Genomic DNA, 26,860 nt, shown 5'->3' on the forward strand with positions numbered 1-26,860 from the left:
TTGATCCCATGACCTTGCTGCTGTGAGGCAACAGTGCTAACCACTAAGTGGTCTGCAAACATCCCCTTCAAAAATTACTATATTCCTTGAGTCACATGCATTTTGTATTCCTGTATTAGAATTACAGAATTATAAGGAATGAATTTTTAATCATATTATGTATGCTTTCCAGCTCCCACAGTGCTGCACTGTCTAGAGCTGAAACATCTGTCAGAGAGCAGCGAGGCCAAGTTGAGGAAGCTGGAGACCAAACTAATCCAGAGGCTTGGCCTCACCTTCCTCAAGCCACGATTGGCCACTTGGAGGTCAGGTGTAGCATCACCAGTTATAAGTTATAACTAATCATAAATTGTATGAGAAAATCATAAAACAGTTGCCTTAGTTACTAATTCTGGCTTGTATCAGCTGGGGCACAACTAGTGAGGCATCGCCACAAGCACCACGTTTACCACTTGTCACCCAATTGTAAGCAGCCGAGCCCACAGAGGCAGACCTTTCCCGAAGTTGTGGTTATGACTTGGTGACTGTCCTCACCTTGTTCCAATATGCCAGAGGTTGCTGAATGTCCCAATAAAGTTTGATGACAGAAGTTTGGTTTAAAGTCATAAAATTTCAAGCAGAAAAGACAACATACAGTAGTGTACAGAATAATAGTAGTGCTATGTGACTAAAAAGATTAATCCAGGTTTTGATTATATTTCTTATTGTTACATGGGAAACAAGGTACCAGTAGATTCAGTAAATTCTCACAAATCCAACAAGACCAAGCATTCATGATATGCACACTCTTAAGGCTATGAAATTGGGCTATTAGTAAAAAAAAAAAAAGTAGAAAAGGGGGTGTTCACAATAATAGTAGTGTGGCATTCAGTCAGTGAGTTCCTCAATTTTGTGGAACAAACAGGTGTGAATCAGGTGTCCCCTATTTAAGGACGAAGCCAGCACCTGTTAAACATGCTTTTCTCTTTGAAAGCCTGAGAAAAATGGGACGCTCAAGACATTGTTCAGAAGAACAACGTAGTTTGATTAAAAAGTTGATTGGAGAGGGGAAAACTTATACGCAGGTGCAAAAAATTATTGGCTGTTCATCTACAATGATCTCCAATGCTTTAAAATGGACCAAAAAAAACAGAGACGTGTGGAAGAAAACGGAAAACAGCCATCAAAATGGATAGAAGAATAACCAGAATGGCAAAGGCTCACCCATTGATCAGCTCCAGGATGATCAAAGACAGTCTGGAGTTACCTGTAAGTGCTGTGACAGTTAGAAGATGCCTGTGTGAAGATAATTTATTTGCAAGAATCCCCTGCAAAGTCCCTCTGTTAAATAAGATGTGCAGAAGAGGTTACAATTTGCCAAAGAACACATCAACTGGCCTAAAGAGAAATGGAGGAATATTTTGTGGACTGATGAGAGTAAAATTGTTCTTTTTGGGTCCAAGGGCCACAGACAGTTTGTGAGACGACCCCCAAACTCTGAATTCAAGCCACAGTTCACAGTGAAGACAGTGAAGCATGGTGGTGCAAACATCATGATATGGGCATGTTTCTCCTACTATGGTGTTGGGCCTATATATCGCATACCAGGTATCATGGATCAGTTTGGATACTTGAAGAGGTCATGTTGCCTTATGCTGAAGAGGACATGCCCTTGAAATGGGTGTTTCAACAAGACAGTGACCCCAAGCACACTAGTAAACGAGCAAAACCTTGGTTCCAGACCAACAAAATTAATGTTTTGGAGTGGCCTGCCCAATCCCCGGACCTAAATCCAATTGAGAACTTGTGGTGTGGCATCAAAAAAGCTGTTTCTGAAGCAAAAACCAAGAAATGTGAATGAATTGTGGAATGTTGTTAATGAATCTTGGAGTGGAATAACAGCTGAAAGCTGTCACAAGTTGGTTGACTCCATGCCTCGCAGATGTGAAGAAATCATGAAAAACTGTGGTTATACAACTAAATACTATTTTAGTGATTCACAGGATTGCTAAAAAAGCAGTTTGAACATAATAGTTTTGAGTTTGTAGAGTCAACAGCAGCAGTTCACTGTTATTGTGAACACCCCCTTTTCTACTTTTTTTTTTTTACTAATAGCCCAGTCTCATAGCCTTAAGAGTGTGCATATCATAAATGCTTGGTCTTATTGGATTTGTGAGAATCTACTGAATATACTGGTACCTTGTTTTCCATGTAACAATAAGAAATATACTCAAAACCTGGATTAATCTTTTTAGTCACAGCACTACTATTATTCTGAACACTACTGTATGCAGTTTCATAGTAAGTCAGCCTGGACAGCATGTCTCCTTGTCTCTAAAGATTTTTCATGAACTTCCAGATTTCTGTGTTTTTAAGGTGGACCCAGGGGTGTAGTTTATGTGATACGCAAGATGTGACATATACTCACTAAGAAATCACCAGTACTTTCTTTATAACCACTGAAAATGCACAAGGATAAGTAACGATCTAGATTTGTGACTGAAATTCCACTTTGGCTATTTGTAGTGATGTAATATAAGTCCTATATAGGCCCAGCCCATTGGTGCCGGTGCGTATTCTTGGATACTAGGGCTGGGCAGTATGACTTCAAATCAACATCATGATTTTATAGGCTTCCAAATTTCCTTCTCCTGGTTAGGACTCACAGCAGCATTCTGAAACAATTGAAGGCATCTAACAGTAGTGTGAAGTAATAGAGAAAATAATACTTAAACAATTCTCGATAAAACAAGAGTGAGTCAACTTCACTACATCTGTTATGGAGAGAATAAGATGTATCTTCACTATGTTCAGTTAATAAAAAAGCCATTTTCTGTAAAGGCTCTGTTGGTTAAAGGACAATGTGGGATAGAAAGTCAACCCAAGACTTTTATCCTTGTTACTATGACAGATGACATGTATCCAGTAATAAGCTTGATGAATCAGTGGTTGTCATCTTAGGTTTTATTTTTCCTTTTTTCCTTCAGAATTTAGAAATTGCACAACATCCAGCGTTTTGAATGAAACCAGACAATCCTATGAGATTTTTCATATGAGAGAGATTAGTTGTCTTTTTAGGCATAAAGAACTGGGTATCATCTATGTAGCATTGAAACAAACTTTCTGAGACTAAATCTGAACATCTTGGTAGCAGGTCTAGGAGACTAGCATTCTATTGACACATACCAAACAGTACAGTTCCCACCAGATTTCCTATCGCATCAGCTTTATTTTGTGTCAGGTCATCTGTGTGGTGTCTACTTTGATTGATGCTGGATGTAGTCTGTTTAATGTCAGTTTTTCACATTGTTGTTGTTTCCACTGTTTTTAATGATAATTAAGAATTGAAGTACCGTTGGGAATATCATGGTGATTTACCATGAAACCGGTAATCGTTTCATTCTGATTCAGAGTGAATTTATTTTACATCCACTAATTAACTATAACTTAACTGTCACTCACATGAAGGCAGGTGACTCCAGTAACCATCCAACAGGTAGCAGACACATCTTATTTCTTATGTTTTAAGGTCAATACAAAAATTCTTTGTTTCTGTTCCACTCCACCATGATCATGACCATGATTAACTAGTGATGTTACAGCACTATGGCAGTAATTGTTGTACATACAGATATTTTATGCCTGCATTTTTTTTTTCAGTTTTGCCATTTGACAGCATTTCTTTTTATTTTTCAAGAACATTTTTAATCAGATTGTGAAATACAAAATTAATTAATTTGCATTTATTTCTGAACAAAATTTAGATTCTGTGCTTAAAATTCAGGGTTTCCAATAATTCCGACTAAGACTGTAATTTTCTGAAGAGATCAATGTCAAATGTGACAAAGCATACCTTTTTGCCTCTGTTGAGACATGTTTGGAGCAAACAACACAGTGCTGCATGTGATTAAACTTTTGTTTGTTTTTAGATACCAGAGAGGAAGCCGCTCTCTTGCAGCCAACCTTTCCATGTCACAGTCTCCTGCAGTTAGTGCTGTTGTGGCAGCTGACATGGAGAAGCAGTGGCAGGAGGATGACTATGATATTCCTGAAGAAGTGGAGAATGTCATTGGTCAGTTTCTATCCTCAATCACTCTAAAAGCTCTATTATAATGCCATCAAATATGCTGAGTAAGTTGAATTTGTTTTACAGAGCATCTGCTGGTGGGACTGAAAGACAAAGAAACAACTGTACGCTGGTCTGCAGCTAAAGGGTAACAGTCTATCCATCACTTTGATTAACCACATCAGTGTCATACTGAAGCTATCCTTGTTGCTGCTTGTTTGCAGTACTTTTATGTCCTACTCATCTCTTCTGAAACGATGTGTGAATTGTCTGTTTTATTTAACCCTTCAGCATAGGGAGGGTGACTGGGAGGCTTCCAAAGGAGCTGGCAGATGAGGTGGTTGGATCAGTGCTGGACTACTTCAGGTATGATCATGCTGGTGGCATATTGGCTGTCGTCTGTTAATCACGCTATGGCATCTTATATGCTTGTTTTTTTCCTAATAACTCACACGGGATGGTGTTTCGAGCAGGTCCCATATGTTAGTAACATGTGGCTTCTGTTGACTTGTGTGGTGTTGTGTGTGTGTTTTTTTTTTTTGTTTTTTTTAGTTTTCAGGAAACCGACAATGCTTGGCATGGGGGGTGCCTGGCACTGGCAGAACTTGGTAGAAGAGGCTTGCTGTTGCCTTCCAGACTGACAGATGGTGTGTCCCTGCAAATGTACATTAAAATAGATATCATGAAACACATGGATTATGATTGCAGTGCATCATTTTTATTGATTGTATTTGCATTTACATTTCCCACAATCAATTTTATGCATCGTTTAAATAACACCCCTTATCAGCATGCTTTTTTGCTTCTGATGACATATGTACATAATTTCACATTTTGTAAAATAAAAAAAAAAAACAATTAGATTTATAACAGTCTGTACATGCCATGTCTGCTCCTGCTAGAATAATCTTTCAGTGCTTATTTAACATTGAGATTCCAGAAGCTGATTTTTCTTGGAAAAGCTTGCACAGGAATGAGCTAGACCAAATATTTTATCAGTCTTTTAGTTAGCAGCAGCGTGGTCTCCTCCTCAGAGCTCTTCCTGACCCCTTCGCTCTCTTATTTGGTTTATGGTTATTGTTTGCAGCCTGGCCACTTTCTGCTCTTTTTAGCCTTTTTGTGACTGCCTTGTTTTGATGTTTGGTGTTTGATGAAGAACCAGGGGATCCGGTATCTGCAGAACCAAAGGAAGCATTTGCAGTGGCGATGTCAGAGGAAGCAGTAGCAGACCTTGCAGTGGCAAGCTGACAGAGTGCAAGTGCTGCAGTTTGCCTCTGGTCTAAAGGTTCTTCATTCGACTCATTATTTGGCCTCTGCCGAAGAACCCCCATAATGCTACTTGGATGAGCTTGTTCGCGGCTGCTCTGTGAAGGTCGAAGACTGAGGTTAAGAGGCGCCTCTTCTCCCTTCAGTTTTTCTGTCATCAAATATTTTGTTCTGTAGTTATTCGAACTGTTCTCATTATCCTGATTCCTCTTTGAGAGATTGAGGGGAGCCAAGTCCTCTGTATTGTCCTCTTCCTGTTCTGATGTGGTGTTACAAGATTGCTCAGACACAGACACTGACCTGAGAGAGAGTGAGAGCAAGAGAGACAAATTACAACCTTTATTTCAAATATGATGCAGCTTAATTATGCCTAAAATACAATTGTCAGTTATTTTTGGCATCTCACTCTTGGTAAGTAAATGTTGAATGTAGTGATTTGTACTTACCCTCCATCAACATGTAGCGTGGTTAAATGCACAGAATCCTCTTGTCGTATGTTTGTTTTGTTGGGTTGCAAGGGTGTCTGTCCTGGCTGGGACTGAGGTTTACCCAGACTGGTGTAATGTGGAGCCTCTCCATCTCTCTGTAATAGGAATGCATGATTGGGTCTGTCAGGAGAACCCAGGGCTGAAGAGGCCTCTTTAGGGCTCAGCCTAGTGGCCTTGTCACCACTTTGTCCATGGTTGCTCTCACCCTGTCCTGGTGTGTTGTGATTTGGATGCAAATGAATGAATAATTCATAGTCTTTAGGACCAAGACTTGGACTATACAAATCCAAAGGCAGATACCTGGATCCTGGGATTGGCATGGAAATGTCATTGGTTCTGTACAGGCTGTAATGAAGCTGGGGTCCTGGATGAAGGGAGTGGCAGTATCTGTATGGGTATGGATATGGGGTTAAAAACGAAGTGTGAGGTGCAGTGATGGGTTGTGTTGCCACTGTCCTCTGGAGATCCACAAACTCTGGACAGAAAGAGGGAGAATTTGGCTCATTTCTGTGGTTGTTTCCTGGATGGTAATAAGGTGAATACAGAGGTCTGTTGGGCAGGATATAAGGTGAATATTCAGAAGCCATAGGAGGGGAAAGTGGTTTTAAAGGAACAGATGATGAAATTGTGCCCCATGGATGCGTTGGGTGGCTGAAAGTTTGGACTGGCGTGGACAAATCATCTGTTGGCTGGACAGTTGGCTTCAAGGCCTCAGCTCCATTACGGTTAGGTGTGACTGGGGAGAAGGCAGACTGGTGAGGCAGAGTGTTAGCGTCATTGTTCTCCGTGTTCTCTCTTTCTGTGGTTATATTTGGTCTTGTCACAGTCTGGACGTCTTTATTGACTGGACTATCACACCCATTGTCTACTTCTTCTGTGTCATTGCTGCTTTTCGTGTCTTCGTTTTTGTGTTTTCCCTCATATACGTATTTTTCAGGACTAATGGTTTGAGCTACTGGACCGGGGCTCTTACTGTCCTCAGGTTTTGCAGTGACTTCCTTTGCAAGAGGCTTGGCCTGTCTGGCAGTTTGCCCACTTTTTTGAGACACCAAAGAGATGGAGTTTTTGCACAGGTTGTATTTCATGTGGTTGAAGAGATGGGACTTCTCATTGCACGTGAAAGGGCACTGGAAACATTGGTACTTGAAGGGCTTGCCTGGTGGTCGGGGGATGTAGTGAGGTCTTTTTGGCTTGCGTTCTTGAGCAGTGTCCATATTCACTGTAATGAACAAAATAATGTTAGCACAGAAGTTGAGAAATTAGCTGCATTTCACACTCTATCTGTTGCAAAAATAAATGCTCAAGTGTAAGAGCAACTTCTGAATCATTGCAGTTTTTGTACCAGATTCTCACTGAGCTGAATGACAAATACTGAGACTAATGGAGTTGTTTGACTGGTTCAAGTGGCGAGTGGTTCTCATTGGAAACTATTTCTTTTAGTGTCGCCTCATCTGCTCAGCTACAGAAATCTCTAGCTGCAAAAAACACCACACCCTCAGGCTAATGTATTTCTGTAACTGTTACTTTGACTGTGTTGGACAAAAAACAGAAAATAGTGAAATATGAAAACCAACCAGTATGCAAAACACTACCCACGTTTTGCATGAGTGCATTCCTGTGCGTGGGTTCAATGGTTGCAGACTATAACACCTCAACTTGATCTATCTCTGGCGATCCATGTATCGTTTCAGATGTCACTTACCCTTATCTGTCTCCTATACAGTTCGAAAGCTGCTGTAGCAGTAGGTAGGCAAATGTTGGGCAGATGTGAAACTCACTAAGACAGACCTGGAGGGCATGCAGAGACTTGCTTTCTCTTTCAACCTTACTAAACTGTGTGCTGCTGGTGTGGGAACTAGCAGCCACCTGCTTCCCATGACTACACCTGCGGGATGCACTCGATGCGTAATTCATCACCTGATGAGCTCATCAGCTTTTGGGTTACAGAGTACTACTGAGAATATATATATATATATATATATATTTTTTTTTTTTTTTGTATAATTTAAAAAAAATATTGCAGCAATTATGTGGTAATCGTACAAACCTGCCATTTTAGGCAAGTGAGGTGTTGCTGGGCGTCGTATGGACGAACCTGCTTGTCATGCGCTGTCGCAAGAAGTTGTCACTCAAGTTTCTGTTCAACTGTAGCAGCACACAGAGCCACTCCTTTCTTTATTTGGAAATACATTTTAACACTGTGTTCTTAATCTGTTAGTAATCCACTCAGTGTATTATTTTCCTCTATGAAATGCACTTATTTGTTTGATGAGATCATAATGAAGCTTCAATAAAAACAATCAGCTCACTTAGTGAGTAATCTGTATTTGACATAAAATGTTCGTACATCTGTGCTCATTGGTTAAATACGAGACACATTTGTCATTCACGATTGTGTAAGCAGTAGATAATTAAAATCCATAGGTAACAGGTGTACAGCTTATTTCTATTCTAAATAATGCATGTACTTATTAAAACAGTAAGAGTCTGCCATTTAATGCAGCCAGATTTTGGTGGAGTGTGAGAAATGGATTAACGTAACTCTTGAGTTTGTGAGAATGCTGGTATGTCGATTGTGTGAGGAAAGAAAGACCAACTTTTCAGATATTATCATTCAGTGCTTTTACCAAAAAGGAACCATATATGACATTTTATACAGTTCTGTAAAAGTGATCTTTTCTAAATGTACACCCCAGAGTTAATGCTGCTTCCGTATTCATGAGGAATGACATAAAAAAAAAAAAAAAATGGCTTACTTGTTCTGTTTGTGGCAGTGGTGTCGTCTCTGGAGTATGTAGTCCACAGAGAGCCAATGTGCACTCCACACCTGTTGACAGACCGGTCTAGAAGTTTGTTGCAGTATTTACTGTATTTTGTGCAATCATGCGCGTGTGCTGCAGTTAGTGATGTTTAGTTGTCTGGTGAGTTCCTCTCACTTCAGTGTTTGTCTCTCTTGTGGGTGGGGCCTCTGTCTAAACAGCAGGGCCCTCAGGCAACATTGATGTACCTGATATTAGTCAAGCCTCAAGCAATGATTTAGGTGATTGTGCTGGGGTAGGGGCCACCACTAATTCCCTTTTCCTGGTCTAGTGTTAATTTTGTGGAAGTGGGCACTTAAAGCAGACTTACGTTTGTGGTACTATGTATAATATTAACATGAGGGCAGGAAGTTTAAAAGGAAGTTCAGTCGAAGGTACAATGAGACAAAATAACATGTATGGTTGCAGATTTTACACACATACACACACTCACATATAAAATCAGGTGATGAGCTAAAGATATTGTACATCATTTATCAATTTCTGTGAATGTACTGTGCATACTCAATGAACATCTCTTATTCTTTCATCTTGATGTTCTTCAGACAAGACTGCTCACCTCTTTTCATTGTCTGCCTGCAGTTGTGCCGCTCATTCTCAAGTCCCTGGTCTTTGAGGAGAAGAGGGGTGCATGCAGTGTTGGTTCCAGTGTGCGTGATGCCGCCTGCTATGTGTGCTGGGCCTTTGCCAGAGCTTATGAACCAAAAGAGCTGAAACCGTTTGTCACTCAGATTGCCAGGTAGCTTTCTTCTTCTTTTTCCACACTGCAAGACATGCACTATGCACAATTTCTCCAGTCACAGCCACAGAAGCCTATGACGTCTGCATTGTCTGGGGTGTCTTAGTGGCTTTCCTCACTCTTCTCCTTCTTGCACAGTCACTTAGTTTTTGAGAACTATCTACTCCATACAGATTTAACATAGAGTGCCATACTGTTTGTATTTCTTTATAACTGATGTAAATAACGTCCGAGACATATTCAGTGACTTGAAAATGTTCATGTATCCATCCCCTGACTTGTGTGAAGAAAATTGGCAATTAAACTGATTATTTACAGGTATTATACCAAATGGGCCCAATACTTAGGCAACCCATAATCTTGGCTTTTATATATATATTTTTAAATCTGTGTCGTTATAAAGATTTGCTTTCAGTTTGAGTTTAAGGAAGATAATTCTAGAAAGTTTTATATTGAGAAGCCTGATTTACTTTTTGTATTTGAAATGGCATAAACAAATAAAAATTTGTGAAATACCAAGGAGCAGAATACTTTTGCAAGGCACTGTAACTGCTGCAGTAATGTAATCAAAGAAGAATGCACATTTTTATGTTTACTACTAAGGTTTTTGTGTTATAGCTCATTGTGAGTTACATGTTGTCTTTTTCAGTTTATGTAAGAGCTGTATGACTTGCCTCTTGAATGACTCGAACGTGTTTTTCTGTGCTTAATCACTTTCACATGTCCTCATATGTGCTGTTTTTGTATCTAGCGTTATGTTTCTGGGAACTCCACAGATGTACGTCAAACATGTTTCTGTTCCAATTACTTACGAGGTCTGTTAGAAAAGTATCCGACCTTTTTATTTTTTTCAAAAACTATATGGATTTGAATCACATGTGATTGCATCAGCCAAGCTTGAACCTTCGTGCGCATGCGTGAGTTTTTTCACGCCTGTCGGTTGCATCATTCGCCTGTGAGCAGGCTTTGTGTGAGCACTGGTCCACCCCTCCCGTCGGATTTCTTTTGTCTGAGAACTTGCTGAGAGGCTGCCGCTTTGCTCCATGAAATTTTTTTCAGAAACTGTTAGAGACAGGCAGTTGGAAACCATTCGATAGATTCAGTTGGATATCGGTGAAGATTCTGTCGGCGTCACGCGGATTATGGACTGTTAAAACCTTTGCAAATAAATGTCTGAACAATTTGGAGCTTTGCTGCATCAAGTTTTTTCCAGAAACTGTGAGAGACCTCCAGGTGGACACCGTTTGGAAAATTAATATGGCTTTCAGGGACGATTTTGTGGGTATTACACAGATTAAGGAGTGTTACTGCCGCTTTAAGGCCGGCCCACAGCGTCTGAGAGCGCACCGCGCTCCGAGCGCTGATCGACAGGCTCACACCCCGCTAAAACAACCAGATCATTTCCAACGTGAAGGCTTTGTTGATCCGGAACGTCGTCTGACTTTCACAGAAAGGCAGAAGGCGTGGACATCAGTACTTTTTCGGCACATTCCACTGCTACAGGAGTTTTTTTCATGGAAAGAAAAGCGGAGGGATGCGCCACGGAGCCGTTCATTACGCGGCACAAAACCACCTCCGTGTTGGTCTCACAGGACGGCTTTCAGGTGGATTTCAGACGGCTGTCGGTTGCTTTTCAGTTGTGTGATTATCCGAGAAATTGAGCATGAGCTGGACATGCCCCAACATGTCCTGTGAGGCTTCATCACGGCGTTGCTTTGTGCCATGCGGCTCCACCGCGACGCGCGGAATTCCACTCCTCTTTCCATGACAAAAACTCCTGTAACAGTGGAATGTGCCGTTCATTTCTAAACTGGACGCTGTCTTGATCCGGTATGTCGTCTGACTAGCACAGGGATTATGAAAAGACGTGGACATCAGCACTTTTTCGGCACATTGAGACAGACGTGCGGAGGAGTTCCGCGCGTCTGTCCGCTTTTCTTTCCATGAAAAAAACTCCTGTAACAGTGGAATGTGCCGAAAAAGTGCTGATGTCTACGTCTCCTGCCTTTTTGTGAAAGTCAGATGACGTCCCGGATCAACAAAGCCTTCACGGTGGAAATGATCTGGTTGTTTTAGCGGGGTGTGAACCTGTCGATCGGGGCTCGGAGCGCGGTGCACTCTCAGACGTTGTGGGCCGGCCTTAAAGCGGCAGTAACACTCCTTAATTTGTGTAATCCTCACAAAATCGTCCCTGAAAGCCATATTAATTTTCCGAACGGTGTCCACCTGGAGGTCTCTCACAGTTTCTGGAAAAAAATTGATGCAGCAAAGCTCCAAATCGTTCAGACGTTTATTCGCAATAAAAAAATGACGAGAGGGTGGACCACTGCTCACACAAAGCCTGCTCACAGGCGAATGATGCAACCGACAGGCGTGAAAAAACTCACGCATGCGCACGAAGGTTCAAGCTTGTCTGATGCAATCACACGTGATTCAAATCCATATGGTTTTTGAAAAAAATTAAAAGGTCGGATACTTTTCTAACAGACCTCGTATTTTTTAGGCCCCCAATCCTGATCCCATACTTTTCCTCAGGATTACACTTGCACATAGCAGAATGCAAGCGCATTGAAGTCGGTTCATTTATATGTTTTCACTGTAATAGCTCCTTCAATCCAAAGTGTTTCTTAATGTTTGTATTCATTTTTTCAAATTTATTTATTAATTTAACTTTTTTTTTTTTGTCTCTTCAATTCTATTTAGCTAATAAATTGCGTGACTCGTCTGCGTCGCTTGCATACCAATGAAGCTGAAACTTTGTGTGCGTATTCCTACCCATGAGGACACCAAAGTTGGTTTGAGGCATTCAGATCCGAATTCAAAAGGTTGTTGCCATGGCGTCCATCTTGAAAATCACTTATATAGCCATTTGTCAGCCGTTTATGCCATTTATGCAGTAATTGAGCTGAAATTTGCTATATGGGTAGCAATCGGCAAGCCCAAAAAACATATCCATTGGGTTTTGCAAAATTTTCAATTTTGACCTTGATATGACCCCTGAACTGTGATCATGCACACTTTTCCAGTTGTCATTTTAGACATCTTCTCAGAAACAACTGAATCATTGAAGCTGAAATGTTGTGTGCATGTTCCTACTCACTAAAGTTTGTTTGAGGTGTTTCGATCCAATGTCAGATATAGCTGCCATGGCCTCCACATTGAAAATGCCACCTAGAGTCATTGGTCAACAGTTTTTAAAGATATTGAGTTGAAATTTAGTACAAGGGTAGTTATCATATCACACGTCATTCATCAGAAATGGATTCGAAGCGATATGAAACGTGTTTTTGAAATTCTCACCCTGGCAGCTTTGAGCCCTGCCTGTTACCACTGCATTTTTCAAACAGAGCGAGACTGACGCACAATGTTGTGTGAATAGAATAGGCTTGTTGCATATTCAGAGTAGAGTGTTAAATGTTTTTGAAAACGTGCACCGTGGGTCTGTTGTGAAGCATCAGCTGCCTTGACTGTTTGATCTGCTGAGACAATGCATGCACATATTTGGTGACTCTGGTTTAATTGGGTCATTCTGTGTGAAATCATCAGGTGCCTCCCAGGTCACCGACTCAGATTCCCATGATTTTTTTTTTTTTTTTTTTTTGCACAATCAAAATTATCTCTCCATTTACTCTCGGAGTACAGCTCTTCAAAACTTTGTGACAAAATTGCATTGATGACTGAATTGCTAATTTTATGATGCCATGAAAGAAAAAACAAGCTCAGTAATCTGTCTTTCAAAGCTGATCCATTATTTTGGGGTGCCAATTATTGTAAATACCAGATTTGAGCTTTATGCTTCCATTCAGAGCTGATATATTGCTTTCTGAATATGCAAATACAGGTTCAAAATTGGTTCACTCTATGTTACGGTACCCTACTTTGCAATTTTTTTTCACTATGACGGCATTTGAGCTATATAAAAAAAAATTGACATAAATTTGGTATATCGATATGCTTTCCACAAAAAAATATTAAGTGGCTGAGCACTTGCCCACATGGTAAATTAATCATATAGAGACTGGAGGCCTATTTTTGACATTCTACGATCATGTTTGATTTTGAAGAGTCAATGATTCAAAAACCCTTCAAGTTATGACCACAATGTTTTACACACGTATAACTAGTACCCAAGATATGTGTATTCTACAATATGAAGATTATCCATTGGAATCCCTTCTTTAGTACAGCTCTTTGAAATTTTGTATTTTTTTGTGAAAATGGAAAACTAACATTTTTGTGATGTTACAGCATGAAAAATTAGCTCTGTGTCCCATTTTTGAAATTTACTACTGTATCGGGGGTGCCCAAATAGGGTGTATTCTAAATTTGAGCTTTATATCTGCATTTTGAGATAATGCCTTTTATAAATGAAAAAAATCTCAAAATGCATTTGCGAGTGTAAAATAGGATTGTGGGTACCCTGATTAAAAAGATTATATCTAAAAAAACTACTTGGAATTAAGCAGAAATATTTAGCATTTGTTCACAGACATATATGGGTACTTTAAAAAAAAAAAAAATCATGAGAATTCAAGTCGGTGACCCAGGAAGATTTTGGAAAGTCTGATGATTTCACATGGAATGACCCAATTGTGCTTAATTCAACTGATATGATGCTGCCTTGATCAGGCCGATTCTGATTATATCCAGGGATATCCCTAATATATCCCTAACAGTCATTTTAGCTGTACCCAAGGATTCTCCAGGGACCTTGTACCAAAGACATGCAGTCATCACCTGAGGTCACTGGTTAATCTCCAAATGTTTAGCTACCGTAAATGTAACTTACCTTCGTTCAATATGTGGAAAAAATGTAGTTGTAAAAAGTACCTATTCACCACAAGTATTTTGTCACAAATTTGTATCTGCGATCTGAAAGAAACATGTATGACACATGCAGTTAGGTACATAAATACTGTGACAATGACCCTTTTTGTAGATTTGCTTCTGTACAGCATACAGTATAGTTGAAAGAATCAACATGTGATTCAAGTGCAGACTTTCAATGTTAATTCAGAGTACAACAGTACCATGTTAACCATGAAGCAATAACGGCCATTGTTATACATCGTCCCACTTAATTGGACAAAGTAATTGGACTTTTCTTGAGGAAACTCAGATGATGGATACATGAATGTTTAAAAGTTACTAAATATCTCTTGGACGTTATTTACAGAGATGTGTAATATCTCTTCTTGCACATTTTTAAATAATTCTGTAGTGTTCTGTATCTTGCTAATCTTGTGCATGTTCTAAAGTGAACAGTGCATGTGTATCTGGGGCATGTCCAACTCGACTTTACGTATTTACACGGTGTGTAATCTGCACTCAGTCTAAGGCACAGACTACAAAGGGGTTGTGTGTTTACGCCCTTAATAAATCATGGGTGTATTTTGAGCATAACATGAAATTAACCTTATTATCTCCTTAATATCACCTTATTATCCGACATTACCTTTAGAGTCATGTGCACATATGGTACATTGTAATTTAGATGGAGGACTCAGTGGGTGACAAAAGTGAAACATTTTCTTGTGAGGGGATGAATCTGTGCACAAAATGTTAAAGTGCAGCAGATCATTTACGGGAGCAGCATACATCACACTTCCCTGAGGTGAAGCAGTTAAGTGCCTCATTACCATAACACCTCCTCCTCCTCCTCCACCCTCTCTGTCCACTTGATCTCTGTATGTCACCAAGGCCTGACATTTTTTACTTTTCATCTTAGTTTTGTTTTAGTTTCATGAGTAAATGAGAGGAGTATGAACATTAATTCACATCACTGTGTGTACAAACAGGTGTGTGTTTGTTGGGAACACACCTGTGTAGGGCTTAAAAATAGTAGACTTTAGACCAAGATTTTGGGGGTCTACAGCACAATCGCTTTCTGCAGCCTCATGACAGTAATGCACCAGCACTGCACCTAGTATGTTCCTTCAGCTGCTCCCTTGTTTTCACTCGGGTCGCCACAGCAAATTTGATTTGGATCTGAATGTTGATTAGACATGTTTTACATCGGCTGCCCTTCATGACGCAATTCCACATTACGTGGAGAAATGGCAGGCACATCTGGTCACATGACTTCAAAATAGCATTTATTTATTTAATCTTGAGGGTCTGTTATTGATGCATAAAAACGTCTGGAACTATAGTCAGTATTGAGATGTTACAAGAGGTGTAATGTCACCAACGGTTTCCTAGTTCTCCTGAGTAATCTTTTCTCTTTGTGTGCATGTACAGACCTGTGGCCTGTGACTGTGCAGACCAGCTCTGCAGTGTTAGTTTGAACCCCTGCAACTACAATTATCATCAGTAGTTGCGACAACACCCTTCCTTTCCCTAGCCTACAGGATTGCCAGGTTTCGTCTGTTGCTGTAGGTTTCGATCACCGTTTGGCAGTATCTCTTAGGCAAGCTGGTTCCTGCTCTTTATTCATCACAACTTGATGGCATTTACAGAGCACTCGCTCTATGTGTCATTTTACCCCAAAGTCACTTGTGCAAACATACACATGCAGCTCACTCACTCACTCACTCACTCACTCACTCACTCACTCACTCACTCACTCACTCACTCACTCACTCACTCACTCACACACACACACACACACACACACACACACACACACACACACACACACACACACACACACACACACACACTTCAAAGGTTTGCAGGTACACTGTGTACCTTTTCTTTCAGCCACAAGTGGAATTTAGACTTTCCTTCAAGGTGTTATCAGGACTGCAATAAAATTTCAGTCTTTTTTTTTTACGCTGCTCCAGGTCAAGGTAGTCAATAAAGCCAACGTGTTCAGCGCCAGGCCTACATTGTGGATTTTGTGGTTAGTTGTTTGGACTCAGGGTGGTGGGAGAATGAGAAGATAGTGAACAAGGGCAACAGCTGTGAGTCTCATGCTGTCACTATGATGTATTAGGTCAACCACCTTTCAACGTCTTATGGTCACACACATCTATTTCCTGAGATATATGCAGGGAGTTAAGGGTGGAGGGATTTCAAAGTTGAAACATAATCAGACAAAACTTCCACTATTACTATAACTTTAATAATGTTGTGACTGTTTACTTTGTGTTCTGTGAATCTTTGTTCCACACATCAAAATAAGACAAACTGACCCTTTAGTAAAGTTTTACCGTAATTACGGAATTGCACATTGTAGCTAGAAATGTAATATTGAACTTTCATCATAGCAACACACATCCAGCATTAATCACCCAAAGAAATAGTTGGCATATGGTAGCATCTTTGATAATTAATTTGTTGTCCCGTCACTTCACTAGACACATATGTCAGGCATTAGTCATGATTGTGTCTGGGTGAGGTGTGGACACGTCATCCTGAACACATTGATGTCACCCGTGGGGAAGACACAAGCTGAACAGATTTTACAGTTGTTTGATTGATGCACATATTTTGGGCCCTGGCAAGGTCCCTTACATAGTTAAACATCAAGAAATCAAATCAGTTAATCAGTTCAAAAAACTTCTCAAGGACGCTATACATAGGACGCTATACATAGCCTGATCAATGTTGTGCAAGGTGTGTGTGTGTGTATATATGTATATCCATTATATGTATAGAACGGACAAAATCTGTTAAATGTATAAAATGGACAAAAACCACTGCACATGTGAAATGGACAATATCCTTTATATGTGTGTAACGGGTTAGCTACAGCCAGGAGGCGCCAAATGATCTATGGGGAATCCCCAGCTCTGATTAGGCTTATGTATTTCCTTGATTAAAATCCTGACCTTGAATTGGGACCTGCCTGGTTTAATGACCGGGTCAAAACTTTTTCTGAAAAAATAAACGCCTGCCTTTATAAGTGCCAGACATTATGTGCATTACAAAGATTACATTTAGTTTACATTTCCTTAGCAGTGTTGCCTATGTGCTTGCTCAGGAGGGTTGGTATGGTTAGAACGTACTCATGTGACATGCCTTGGGGCAGCTTTTCTGTGATTTGGTGCTATATAAATAAATTGAATTGAAAGATAATTGTTAACTGTATGTAGTAGGGTCAGATTTAATCAAAATAATAATTTAATCAAAATAAGATTTAACATTTCATGCCCAAAACATTGTGTAAAACCGACGTGGTCAGCTTTAGAACCCTTGTGGTTTTGTAACATTTGGACAGTGACACAAATTTTGTCATTTTATCTCTGTACATCACCATAGTGGAACTGAAATGAAACATTCAAGACATGCTTTTGGGGTAGATGTTTAGCTTTATACAAGGGGTTTAATAACAAAAAACTCATATTAACCATTTGGGAATTAGTCACTTGTAAATTCCATTTTCAGAGCCATTATTTAATTGTACACACTCAATATCAGAAATATTAATATAAATAAAAACGTACAGCCATTATTCTTTAGACAAGTGCAGGGATGGACACATGAACCTTTCCAAGTCAGTCAGTATGTCTTGTGCTTCATTTGCATCTGTCATTAAGAAATACAAACAGTATGATCCATCTGTATAGAGTAGGGAAAACTTACAAAAGTAATTTCACTTTCCAGCAACTTATAGCTGTATATGATTTCATATAGTGTTGATACAGATATGATAACACCTGTGCATGTGGTAATTAAGGTGCTGGAAGGCAAATGCTACATTGTCTGTCACATCAAATGCACATATTTTAAATCAGATCGCATCTCCAATTTTCTGTCTGCAGTGCTTTGCTAATCACAGCTGTCTTTGATCGAGACATCACCTGCAGAAAAGCTGCTTCAGTAAGTGTTCTGGTCACCACCCTGTGATTTGGAAGTGAAAGACCCACACTTACTTGACAGAAGTTCATTTTTGTCTTATATTTTGTTCTAGGCTGCTTTCCAGGAGAATGTCGGCAGACAGGTTTGTGACCACAGTATTGACTTCTTACATTGTCACTGTCATAAATAACTGTGATTTGAAGTGTATTTGCTGCCAAATGTTCAGGTCTTGCTCAAACATGCCTCATTGTGAGGTAATGGCCTCACGTTAGGGCTACAGGGCACTAGAGCCGAAATTGCCAACAGGCATTGAACCAGTAAATCTCTCCATGCTGATGTTTATTATTAAAGTTGGAATCAAATTAATTATTTTTCATCTCACTACAGCTGTTTGTGCATTTGTCTCCATAGGGGACTTTTCCTCATGGTATTGATATAGTAACTGCCGCGGACTACTATGCTGTTGGAAATCGCAGTAACTGCTATCTGAACATCAGGTAAGAGATGTTATATTTTACACATATCCTTGACAGTCACACTTTGTAGTTACCCTGTACTGAAGCACTTAAAGAAATATTTGTGGAAGCACACCTATTGTAGTAGTCATATGTATGTAGACAAGGGGCAGAGATCAAATCCCATCATCCCGCACGTTACTCTGCTTCAGTTTACCAAGTGTCTCTTGGTCTTCAGCAAAAAATAAAAAACTATCTTTACATCTTTTCAGTGTTCTGAACTCATTTGTGTTTTTAGGTAGCACACAATGTTGTGTGGTTGTGTGCTGCCTGCCAGTGAATAAAATAGTATAGCACCCCTTTTATTTATTTTATTTTATTTATTTATATTACCAGAAATTGCCAGATGATCATAGTTCCACAGGAGCACTTTTACAGTCACTTCATAGATACTGCCATTGTTATTCCACTCTTACACAGTCAGGTCCTTAATTATTTGCACAGACATTTTTTTTAATGCTGCCTCTGTACACCACTGCAATTTAGTTGGGGGAATAAACTAGATGTGCTTGTAGTGTTTTTTTTAAAGCTTTAATTCAAAGGTTTTACTCAAAAACACACCCAGGTGTGAGATTATGTAGACAATTGCAGTATACAAAAAGCCTCAACCTCCTCTGCCCATCATAAATGAAAATATGAATATTCTGTTCAATGTACAATAAAACATTTTAAATCTGCCCATATAGAGCCCAGTGATCCAAACCATCAGAGCACCAAATCTGATGTAGATGGGATAAAACATTAGATGTCTATAAGCATTGTATGCACACAGACACGTTTTGGTTGGTTAGAATGTGTAATGCAAAAGATCAATAAATGCAGTGAGCATATTATATTAGTCGAAGAATAAATTGTTTGGAAAAGACTAAACACTGGCCATAGGTGCTGTTGTTTTTTGAGGGAAAACTAAGGTTGTCATCTTTGCACATACTGTTATTCAGTACTATACTAAAGTTGAAGAAATTAAAAGATATATACACACTCACTCATCTTCAACCGCTTATCAAAGACTGGGTTAGTGGGGGCTGAAGCCTATTCCAGCAGTCGTAGGCAGTGAGGGAGATAGAACGTTAGAACACTAGTCTGTTGCAGGACGTAATGAAAATATCTTAAGTCAAAATGCATATAAGATAAAAGCCAGTGATATAAATACTGGTATGTATTTATTGTTTTTCCACACATCATCATCTCAAGTTGACTAAAGTTCAGCTATCCTACCATATTAGGTTGACACTTTTTTTTCCTCGTGTTAATGCTGCAGTTGGCCAGAGAGGAGCTCAGGCTGCAGCTACAATTGTTGTATGGTTAAGGGATCATCTAAGATCTATGTGTGCCGTATTTGCCTCAATGGTAAAAACAGTCTACATTACAAGCATTTTCACTACCAGCAGTTTCATTTCAACTCCATTGTGTTTCAGTACAGAAACAAAATTCCAAAGCTTGTCACTGTCCAAATGCATATGGACCTGACTGTGCATTTTAGTTCAGTTGATGGTCCACAGTCATTTAGTGGTTTATGTTTTGTGTGTAAATTTCCAATTTTGAGTTTTTATTTATTTATTTATTTATTTTTACATACACACACATTTGGCATTGTGACAGCAAAATGTTCACTTCCAAATGTCAGTTCACCAACACAGATACACTCCGGCACTTTGAAGAATTGTCACCTTTGGCAAAATTGTCTTACAAACAGCAGAGCAAACATTCACACACTAAAAGATGCTAGCCCAAGGGTATGAGTGACTACAGTACTACATATAACAAGAAAGGGAAAAATGGATGCACTAAAAGATTCCTGCTATTGTTTTAGTTACTTCATATTTACAGTTACATATACTTGGTCTTCATCCAAAGTGGATCTCACTGCTGTAGCTGTACTGTCTTCTTGTAGTGTCTACATAGCGAGTTTCCCCGAGTACACCAAGGCCTTGATAGGCCATTTGGTAGACATGAAGATCACCCATTGGGATGGGTACGTGCTTCTTTTTCTTCTATAATCTCACTACAAATAAAGAAATCAGTACACTAACAGTACAGAATACTATGTTTGTGTTGTGTAGGGCGATCCGAGAGCTTGCCACAAAAGCCCTTCACAACTTGACACCTCAAGCACCTGAGTATATGGCGACAACAGGTGAACAGTGTTGCTTTTGCTGTTCCCCAGGCAAAGGAAAATGTTTTGGTGACTGAATAAACTCAAGTTATTATTATTCATGAGAGGATATCTCATGCTTTTGTTTTCCATGTTGGTTTTCAGTTTTGCCCCAGTTGTTGCGCACGGCAGTGGGCACTGACCTCCATGGTCGCCACGGAGCCATCCTGGCATGTGCAGAGATTACACATGCTTTGTTCAAACTGGGTTCTCAGACTAACAGGTACACTTTAGGGTCTTTTCAAATGAATGTTGGACCACATCTGAATTTTAGGATGGGGATGGGGGTGGGGGTTGACTTTTTGAAGAAATCAAACTTTCAAAGAAATCAATCTGTTTTACAAACTTCATTTGTTTTATAATTTAAAACGTTTATGGCAAAATGATCATCTTTTTATTTGTGCTGTAGAAGTGCTGTGGATTTCATCTCTTCAGAATGTGTGGATGCGTTAAAAAATATTCATCAGACTGTAAGTATACTTTGACAACATTCTAAACATGGCTGTGTTCACATTAATAGTTTAAATGACCTACCCCCCCCCCCCCCCCCCCCCCCCAAAGTCAGATTTGTGCATTAAGTAACTTGTATCTGTTTCAAACACTAGTCAGAAAATATCACCTCTATTTCATGTTACTGGTGGTAAAATCAAATCCAGTGCGCTTCAGCCAGCAGTGTGATCACATCAGTTGCTAGATATTAACCAAACTCATCCAAATGATGCTGGTTGCTAATTATGTTTTGTTGGGATACTTTCAGCTTCTTGACAGAAAGCAGTACAGGTAGGCTGAATGTATCAACTTATCATTTTACTATGTGCTGAAGAATTTGTATATATTATTTTGGCTTTATAATCAGTTTATGCCTTTTCATAGGGGTTTTGGGGGCGAGCTGATGAGGCCGGCAGGTACATTGAACTACAAATAAGAAAAGTGCATTCATGTTTTGGGAATTGTTTTAATTATATGGACTGATTTCACCACTGTTCTACATTAATGTCTTAAATAATGTTTTTTTTTTTCCCCCTCAGTGTGTGGTCTTATAGAAAAGCTGTCCCTGTCTAAAATGCCATTTAAGGATGATCCTGTCATAGGTAAATACATTTTTGTTATGTAATGTATGGAGAGCAAGTATTCTTGTGGCTTTAACAGGAGTCCAAATCTTAGGATTTATTTTTTTACCTGTGTTGCTGTGGGCAGAGCATGTCTAGGAATTACTTGTCTCTATGAGTGCATCTGTGTGCCTGTCTACGTGGTCAATATATATACAAGATCTGGACAAAAATGATGGGCAGTGGGTGGTGATGAAAATTGCTACTGTGGATTATACCTTTCCAAAACCTTGCACAGGTTCAAGGTTTTAGTTGCCAAATCAGATTAGGATTAGTCTTGCCCTTGTACTGTTATGAAATCATAATTTTAAGGTCCTATTTAATCTCCATCAATTCATCTACTCTGTCTGCATTAGCCCAGAAACAACAACACATATCTGTAACAGAAAGTCTTCCTCTGTTCAGACATTAGAACATTTAGTTCCACTGTCATTTATATCATTTTTAAAAAGACAAATGATGTATAATGAGAAAGGGGGAAACGTGTAATAAACGCATAATTCAGTCATGTATTTTAGTACTTTGATACAGTACTGTTCAGCTGTTTTATCATTGTCTGTTTTTGGTGTCAGATTGATGATGGTATGAAATTGAGACTGGTTGTGAGATTGAGATTGGATCTTATTGATGGAATTTGAAATATGAATAGTTTCAACTGTCACTTAACCTGTTGATGATTATACAGTAATTTGCATATAAAATATATTGATATTAAGGTTTTGACTATTATGATGTGAATAATTTATACAGTATACTGAGTTTTTCACTCCCTGACCAGGTGGTTCCAGGCTCATGTAGCTGCTAATAATGTTTTTAAATGTATGGATTTTCTTAAACATTGAGCTTATGCTGCTTCTGAAACATTTTGCTGTAAGATAGTTTTTATGCAGTTTTGTTGATCTTAACGTTTGAATTAAATGTACTTTAATGTTGTGAACCTGGTTTCAGCTGCTTGGCAGTGGCTCATTGATGACACCCTGAAGACTCTTCATCTAGTTTCTGTTCGAGTGAAGGATGACATTATGGTAAAATTTACCTTTAGTAATATATCATGAAAAGCTGGATCAAAGCATATTGTGTTCCTTCTTTATGTTGATGACATAATAATGTATATGTCATCCATCAAGAACTAGACTTTTTTCTATAAAATAGTCAAGACCAGTATGCGCACTTTAGTATTTACTTAAACACGTTTTGTGTGCATAACATAAATTGTGGCACCCAATTGGTTCCTGTTCTCCTGTGTTTCTAGGTAGCGGCAATATCGGCCTTGTCTGTCTTATGTGAGGAGTACTACCAGGTCCATCCAGGCCAGGCTGACTTACAAATACAGGGTAGGATTCCAGTTGAAATATAATTTCCACATTGTGTTTAAAGTACTGTAGTTGTGCTGTATATCTGAGGTTGAAAATGGCCCGTGTGGTTTGTGTGTGTTGTGTTTTTTGCACACGTGCAGATGCCCTGCTAGCTCAATACCTTGCAGGGCTGAAGAATCCGGAGATGCTAACCCGTTGTGGATCTGCCCTGGCTCTTGGGTGTCTGCCAAAATTTCTCATCCATGGCAAACTGCAGCAGGTGACTTTGTAGCACATCTACAGTTTGCAACCATTTGACTTCTCCTGGTGTCTTTGTCCTCTTATTAATGGATTAGTTTAAATATTTGTGTGTGTGTGTGTGTGTGTGTGTGTGTGTGTGTGTGTGTGTGTGTGTGTGTGTGTGTGTGTGTGTGTGTGTGTGTGTGTGTGTGTGTGTGTGTGTGTGTGTGTGTGTGTGTGTGTGTGTGCGCGCGCGCGCGCGCGCAGATCCTGGAGGGCCTCCAGCAGGCATATGCCAGCCAGAAAGAAGGGAAATTTGCAGAGGCGAGGAGCGATACAGTCAAAGCCATTTCTCAGTTAGTGCCCTTATACATTTATTATGTCATCTTTATTTTTTTTATTTTTTTTTTCTGAGATTTTATTTTATTTAGTTCATTTGGTACGTGTTCTGTAGTGCTTCATTCTCGTCCTCTCCTATATGCATGTTCTGTGCTTCTGCTTGAGTGACATCATTTAGGTCAGAAGGCTAAAACAAATGACTGACTCGCTGTACCTGCACAACCTGAATGACATGTCTGTCCATTATAACCTCTGCTACATTTTTGTGAGGGTGTTTATCTTCCCCCCCGCCCCTCCTTCATCATCTTTAAATGCTCATTTTATGTAATTTTACCAGTGTAATATTTACTGTTGTGTCCTTTGATTCAGTATGAACACATTTCCTTTCCGCTCTCCAGAGTCTGCACGAAAGCTGGTGTTTGTGCCCAAGGTTCCCCACACTCAGTCCTGTGCTCCGAGAATATAACCGAAGTATACGAGACGCTGCTTGATGCCGTTAATGAGTACACAACAGATGGCAGAGGGGATGTAGGGGCCTGGTGAGTCACCACAGACACACAGAGGTACTTCTCTGTCTAACTGGTCTCTTAAGATGTACTCACGCTGGGCTCAGGTACTTTGAACCATTCCCGGGCATGACTCTATCCCCTCCCCAATTTGCTGCTGGCCCGCACTCACACTGCTACCCAAGCTCAGGACCGAACGCGACCACGCCGACACAGCATGAGTTTTGTTTTGAGAAAGAATGATGGAGTCTATATCATTGGAAGACTACTGAGTTTAGTACTGTTGTGGTTGGATTAGTACTGTAATATTCATTATGACCAAATCCGAGGGGGCGATTTGAGAAATTTTGAGCCTGAGCCAGAAAAAGGACAATGTGGTTCTCCATCTTTTTGCTTTCTGAGGAACCAACATTTATCATCACTGCACCCAGTGAGTCAAAACTCACATTCTTGAGAAATGTTGGTTTCTCAGAATGCAGGAGATGGAGAACCACGTCCTGCTTTTTCTGGGTCAGGCTCAAAATGCCTCAATTGCCCCTCATAGCACGGAATAAGAAAGCTCAGGATAAATGAGAGACGGTGGCTTCTCAATAAACAGGCCAGATGCACAACTGTCACTCCTCAAAAAAAATAAAAGGTGTGTGTGTGAGGGGGGATTTTTACCAGGCTTTTGTGCTGTTTATTTTTTTCCAGCTCTGAAAGAATGCATTCATCTCTACAGTCACAATTTATCTAGCTTATCTGTCAGGCAGACTTTTTTTAATTGGTTGTACAGTAGTGTTCAGAATAATAGTAATGCTATGTGACTAAAAAGTTTAATCCAAGTTTTGAGTATATTTCTTATTGTTACATGGGAAACAAGGTACCAGTAGATTCAGTAGATTCTCACAAATCCAGCAAGACCAAGCATTCATGATATGCACACTCTTAAGGCTATGAAATTGGGCTGTTAGTAAAAAAAGTAGAAAAGGAGGTGTTCACAATAATAGTAGTGTGGCATTCAGTCAGTGAGTTCATCAATTTTGTGGAACAAACAGGTGTGAATCAGGTGTCCCCTATTTAAGGATGAAGCCAGCACCTGTTGAACATGCTTTTCTCTTTGAAAGCCTGAGGAAAATGGGATGATCAAGACATTGTTCAGAAGAACAGCATAGTTTGATTAAAAAGTTGATTGGAGAGGGGAAAACTTATACGCAGGTGCAAAAAATTATAGGCTGTTCATCTACAATGATCTCCAATGCTTTAAAATGGACAAAAAAAACAGAGATGCGTGGAAGAAAACGGAAAACAACCATCAAAATGGATAGAAGAATAACTAGAATGGCAAAGGCTCATCCATTGATCAGCTCCAGGATGATCAAAGACAGTCTAGAGTTACCTGTAAGTGCTGTGACAGTTAGAAGACGCCTGTGTGAAGCTAATTTATTTGCAAGAATCCCCTGCAAAGTCCCTCTGTTAAATAAAAGACGTGCAGAAGAGGTTACAATTAGCCAAAGAACACATCAACCTAAAGAGAAATGGAGGAATATTTTGTGGACTGATGAGAGTAAAATTGTTCTTTTGGGTCCAAGGGCCACAGACAGTTTGTGAGACGATCTACTGAATCTACTGGTAGCTTGTTTCCCATGTAACAATAAGAAATATACTCAAAACCTGGATTAATCTTTTTAGTCACATAGCACTACTATTATTCTGAACACTACTGTATGTGCTCTGCAGGCAGAGATGGTGGCCAAACATATAAATGCGCTTGTTTTCAGTGCAGAAGGTACCCCGGTTCAAAATCGACCCCTGCCTATTTTCCTTGTAATAGAGTTACTCCAGGAAGGGCATCTGGCATAAAATGTGAGCCAAGTCAACATGCAGATCCACCTTGTATCTGGTGTGGCAATTCTGAGTTAAAACAAGGGTGCAGCCGAAGGGAGGGTTGTATGCACTCTGCTGAAGTGCAAAGGGATGTATACTGCTTGTGCAGAGCAGATGGTATGAACATCACTCTTTAAAGTACAAACTGGCATGTCCTGTGCCACTGGCTTTAGATTTTATTTTTTATCTGTATGTAGATCGTGGACTTCGCAGGTTGTGTCATGCGTGCAACAAAACAGCTGAAAGGTGGGTGGTGCATTTTTAAACGTGTCTTTACACAACTCTGTGTTGAGGTAAATGGCAGAAAACTCATTTTGCACTGACATTTGGATTTTTGGTAATAATTACTTCACTCCACCTCCCCATATCCAGCCTGTCCCATCTGAAGAAATTATGCAATAAAGCAGGGGTCTCAAACTCAAATTACCAGAGGGCCGCTGAGCATCCAATGTTGTTACAAGAGGGCCGCTTCAGGTATTGCATAAAAAAAGGAAAAACATTAAACTGTTCAAACAACTGTCCTTCGCAACATGAACTATTTTACATTCATAATTTGCTTTTTGTTTTTTTTTTGTCTAATGCTTGCTCCCAGACACCTGAGAACTCTTTTTCTCAGACAGCTTAACCACATTTGCTCTGAGAGAGGTGGCAGTTGAAACCCTCAGTATGGCTTTAAGGTGGTCATCGCTGAGTCTGGATCTATACTTTGATTTATTAAAGTTCATGGTGGAGA

At 39.7% G+C, this 26,860-nt stretch overlaps 2 protein-coding genes across 2 annotated transcripts in view; one reads left to right on the forward strand and one right to left on the reverse strand.

The window, feature by feature from the left end:
* The window catches only part of tbcd (tubulin folding cofactor D), a 60,859-nt gene that overhangs the window by 16,730 nt on the left and 17,269 nt on the right, over positions 1-26,860 (forward strand). The window contains exons 9-29 of the mRNA XM_034189735.1: positions 173-305; positions 3,909-4,051; positions 4,133-4,193; positions 4,337-4,411; positions 4,598-4,692; positions 9,201-9,357; positions 18,066-18,123; positions 18,215-18,244; positions 18,514-18,599; positions 20,512-20,592; positions 20,681-20,754; positions 20,878-20,995; positions 21,182-21,242; positions 21,530-21,552; positions 21,646-21,677; positions 21,801-21,863; positions 22,830-22,906; positions 23,134-23,215; positions 23,338-23,456; positions 23,684-23,772; positions 24,154-24,294. Of these exons, the coding sequence (XP_034045626.1) occupies positions 173-305; positions 3,909-4,051; positions 4,133-4,193; positions 4,337-4,411; positions 4,598-4,692; positions 9,201-9,357; positions 18,066-18,123; positions 18,215-18,244; positions 18,514-18,599; positions 20,512-20,592; positions 20,681-20,754; positions 20,878-20,995; positions 21,182-21,242; positions 21,530-21,552; positions 21,646-21,677; positions 21,801-21,863; positions 22,830-22,906; positions 23,134-23,215; positions 23,338-23,456; positions 23,684-23,772; positions 24,154-24,294 (1,798 nt within the window). The remainder of the gene's footprint in view (positions 1-172; positions 306-3,908; positions 4,052-4,132; positions 4,194-4,336; positions 4,412-4,597; positions 4,693-9,200; positions 9,358-18,065; positions 18,124-18,214; positions 18,245-18,513; positions 18,600-20,511; positions 20,593-20,680; positions 20,755-20,877; positions 20,996-21,181; positions 21,243-21,529; positions 21,553-21,645; positions 21,678-21,800; positions 21,864-22,829; positions 22,907-23,133; positions 23,216-23,337; positions 23,457-23,683; positions 23,773-24,153; positions 24,295-26,860) is intronic.
* On the reverse strand, positions 5,053-8,884 carry znf750 (zinc finger protein 750). Its single transcript, XM_034189736.1, has 3 exons — positions 8,556-8,884; positions 5,758-7,018; positions 5,053-5,611 (listed from the first exon to the last, which is right to left on the reverse strand). Coding segments are annotated over exons 1-3 (1,821 nt in total). The 5' UTR covers positions 8,557-8,884.

Source organism: Thalassophryne amazonica, chromosome 16 (assembly GCF_902500255.1).
Source record: "Thalassophryne amazonica chromosome 16, fThaAma1.1, whole genome shotgun sequence".
In the NCBI taxonomy this organism is placed as follows: domain Eukaryota; kingdom Metazoa; phylum Chordata; class Actinopteri; order Batrachoidiformes; family Batrachoididae; genus Thalassophryne; species Thalassophryne amazonica.

Coding starts and splice junctions, on each gene's coding strand:
- znf750 (XM_034189736.1), bottom strand. Junction 5,612..5,757: donor ACGCTACATGTTGATGGAGG/GTAAGTACAAAT, acceptor ACTCTCTCTCAG/GTCAGTGTCTGTGTCTGAGC.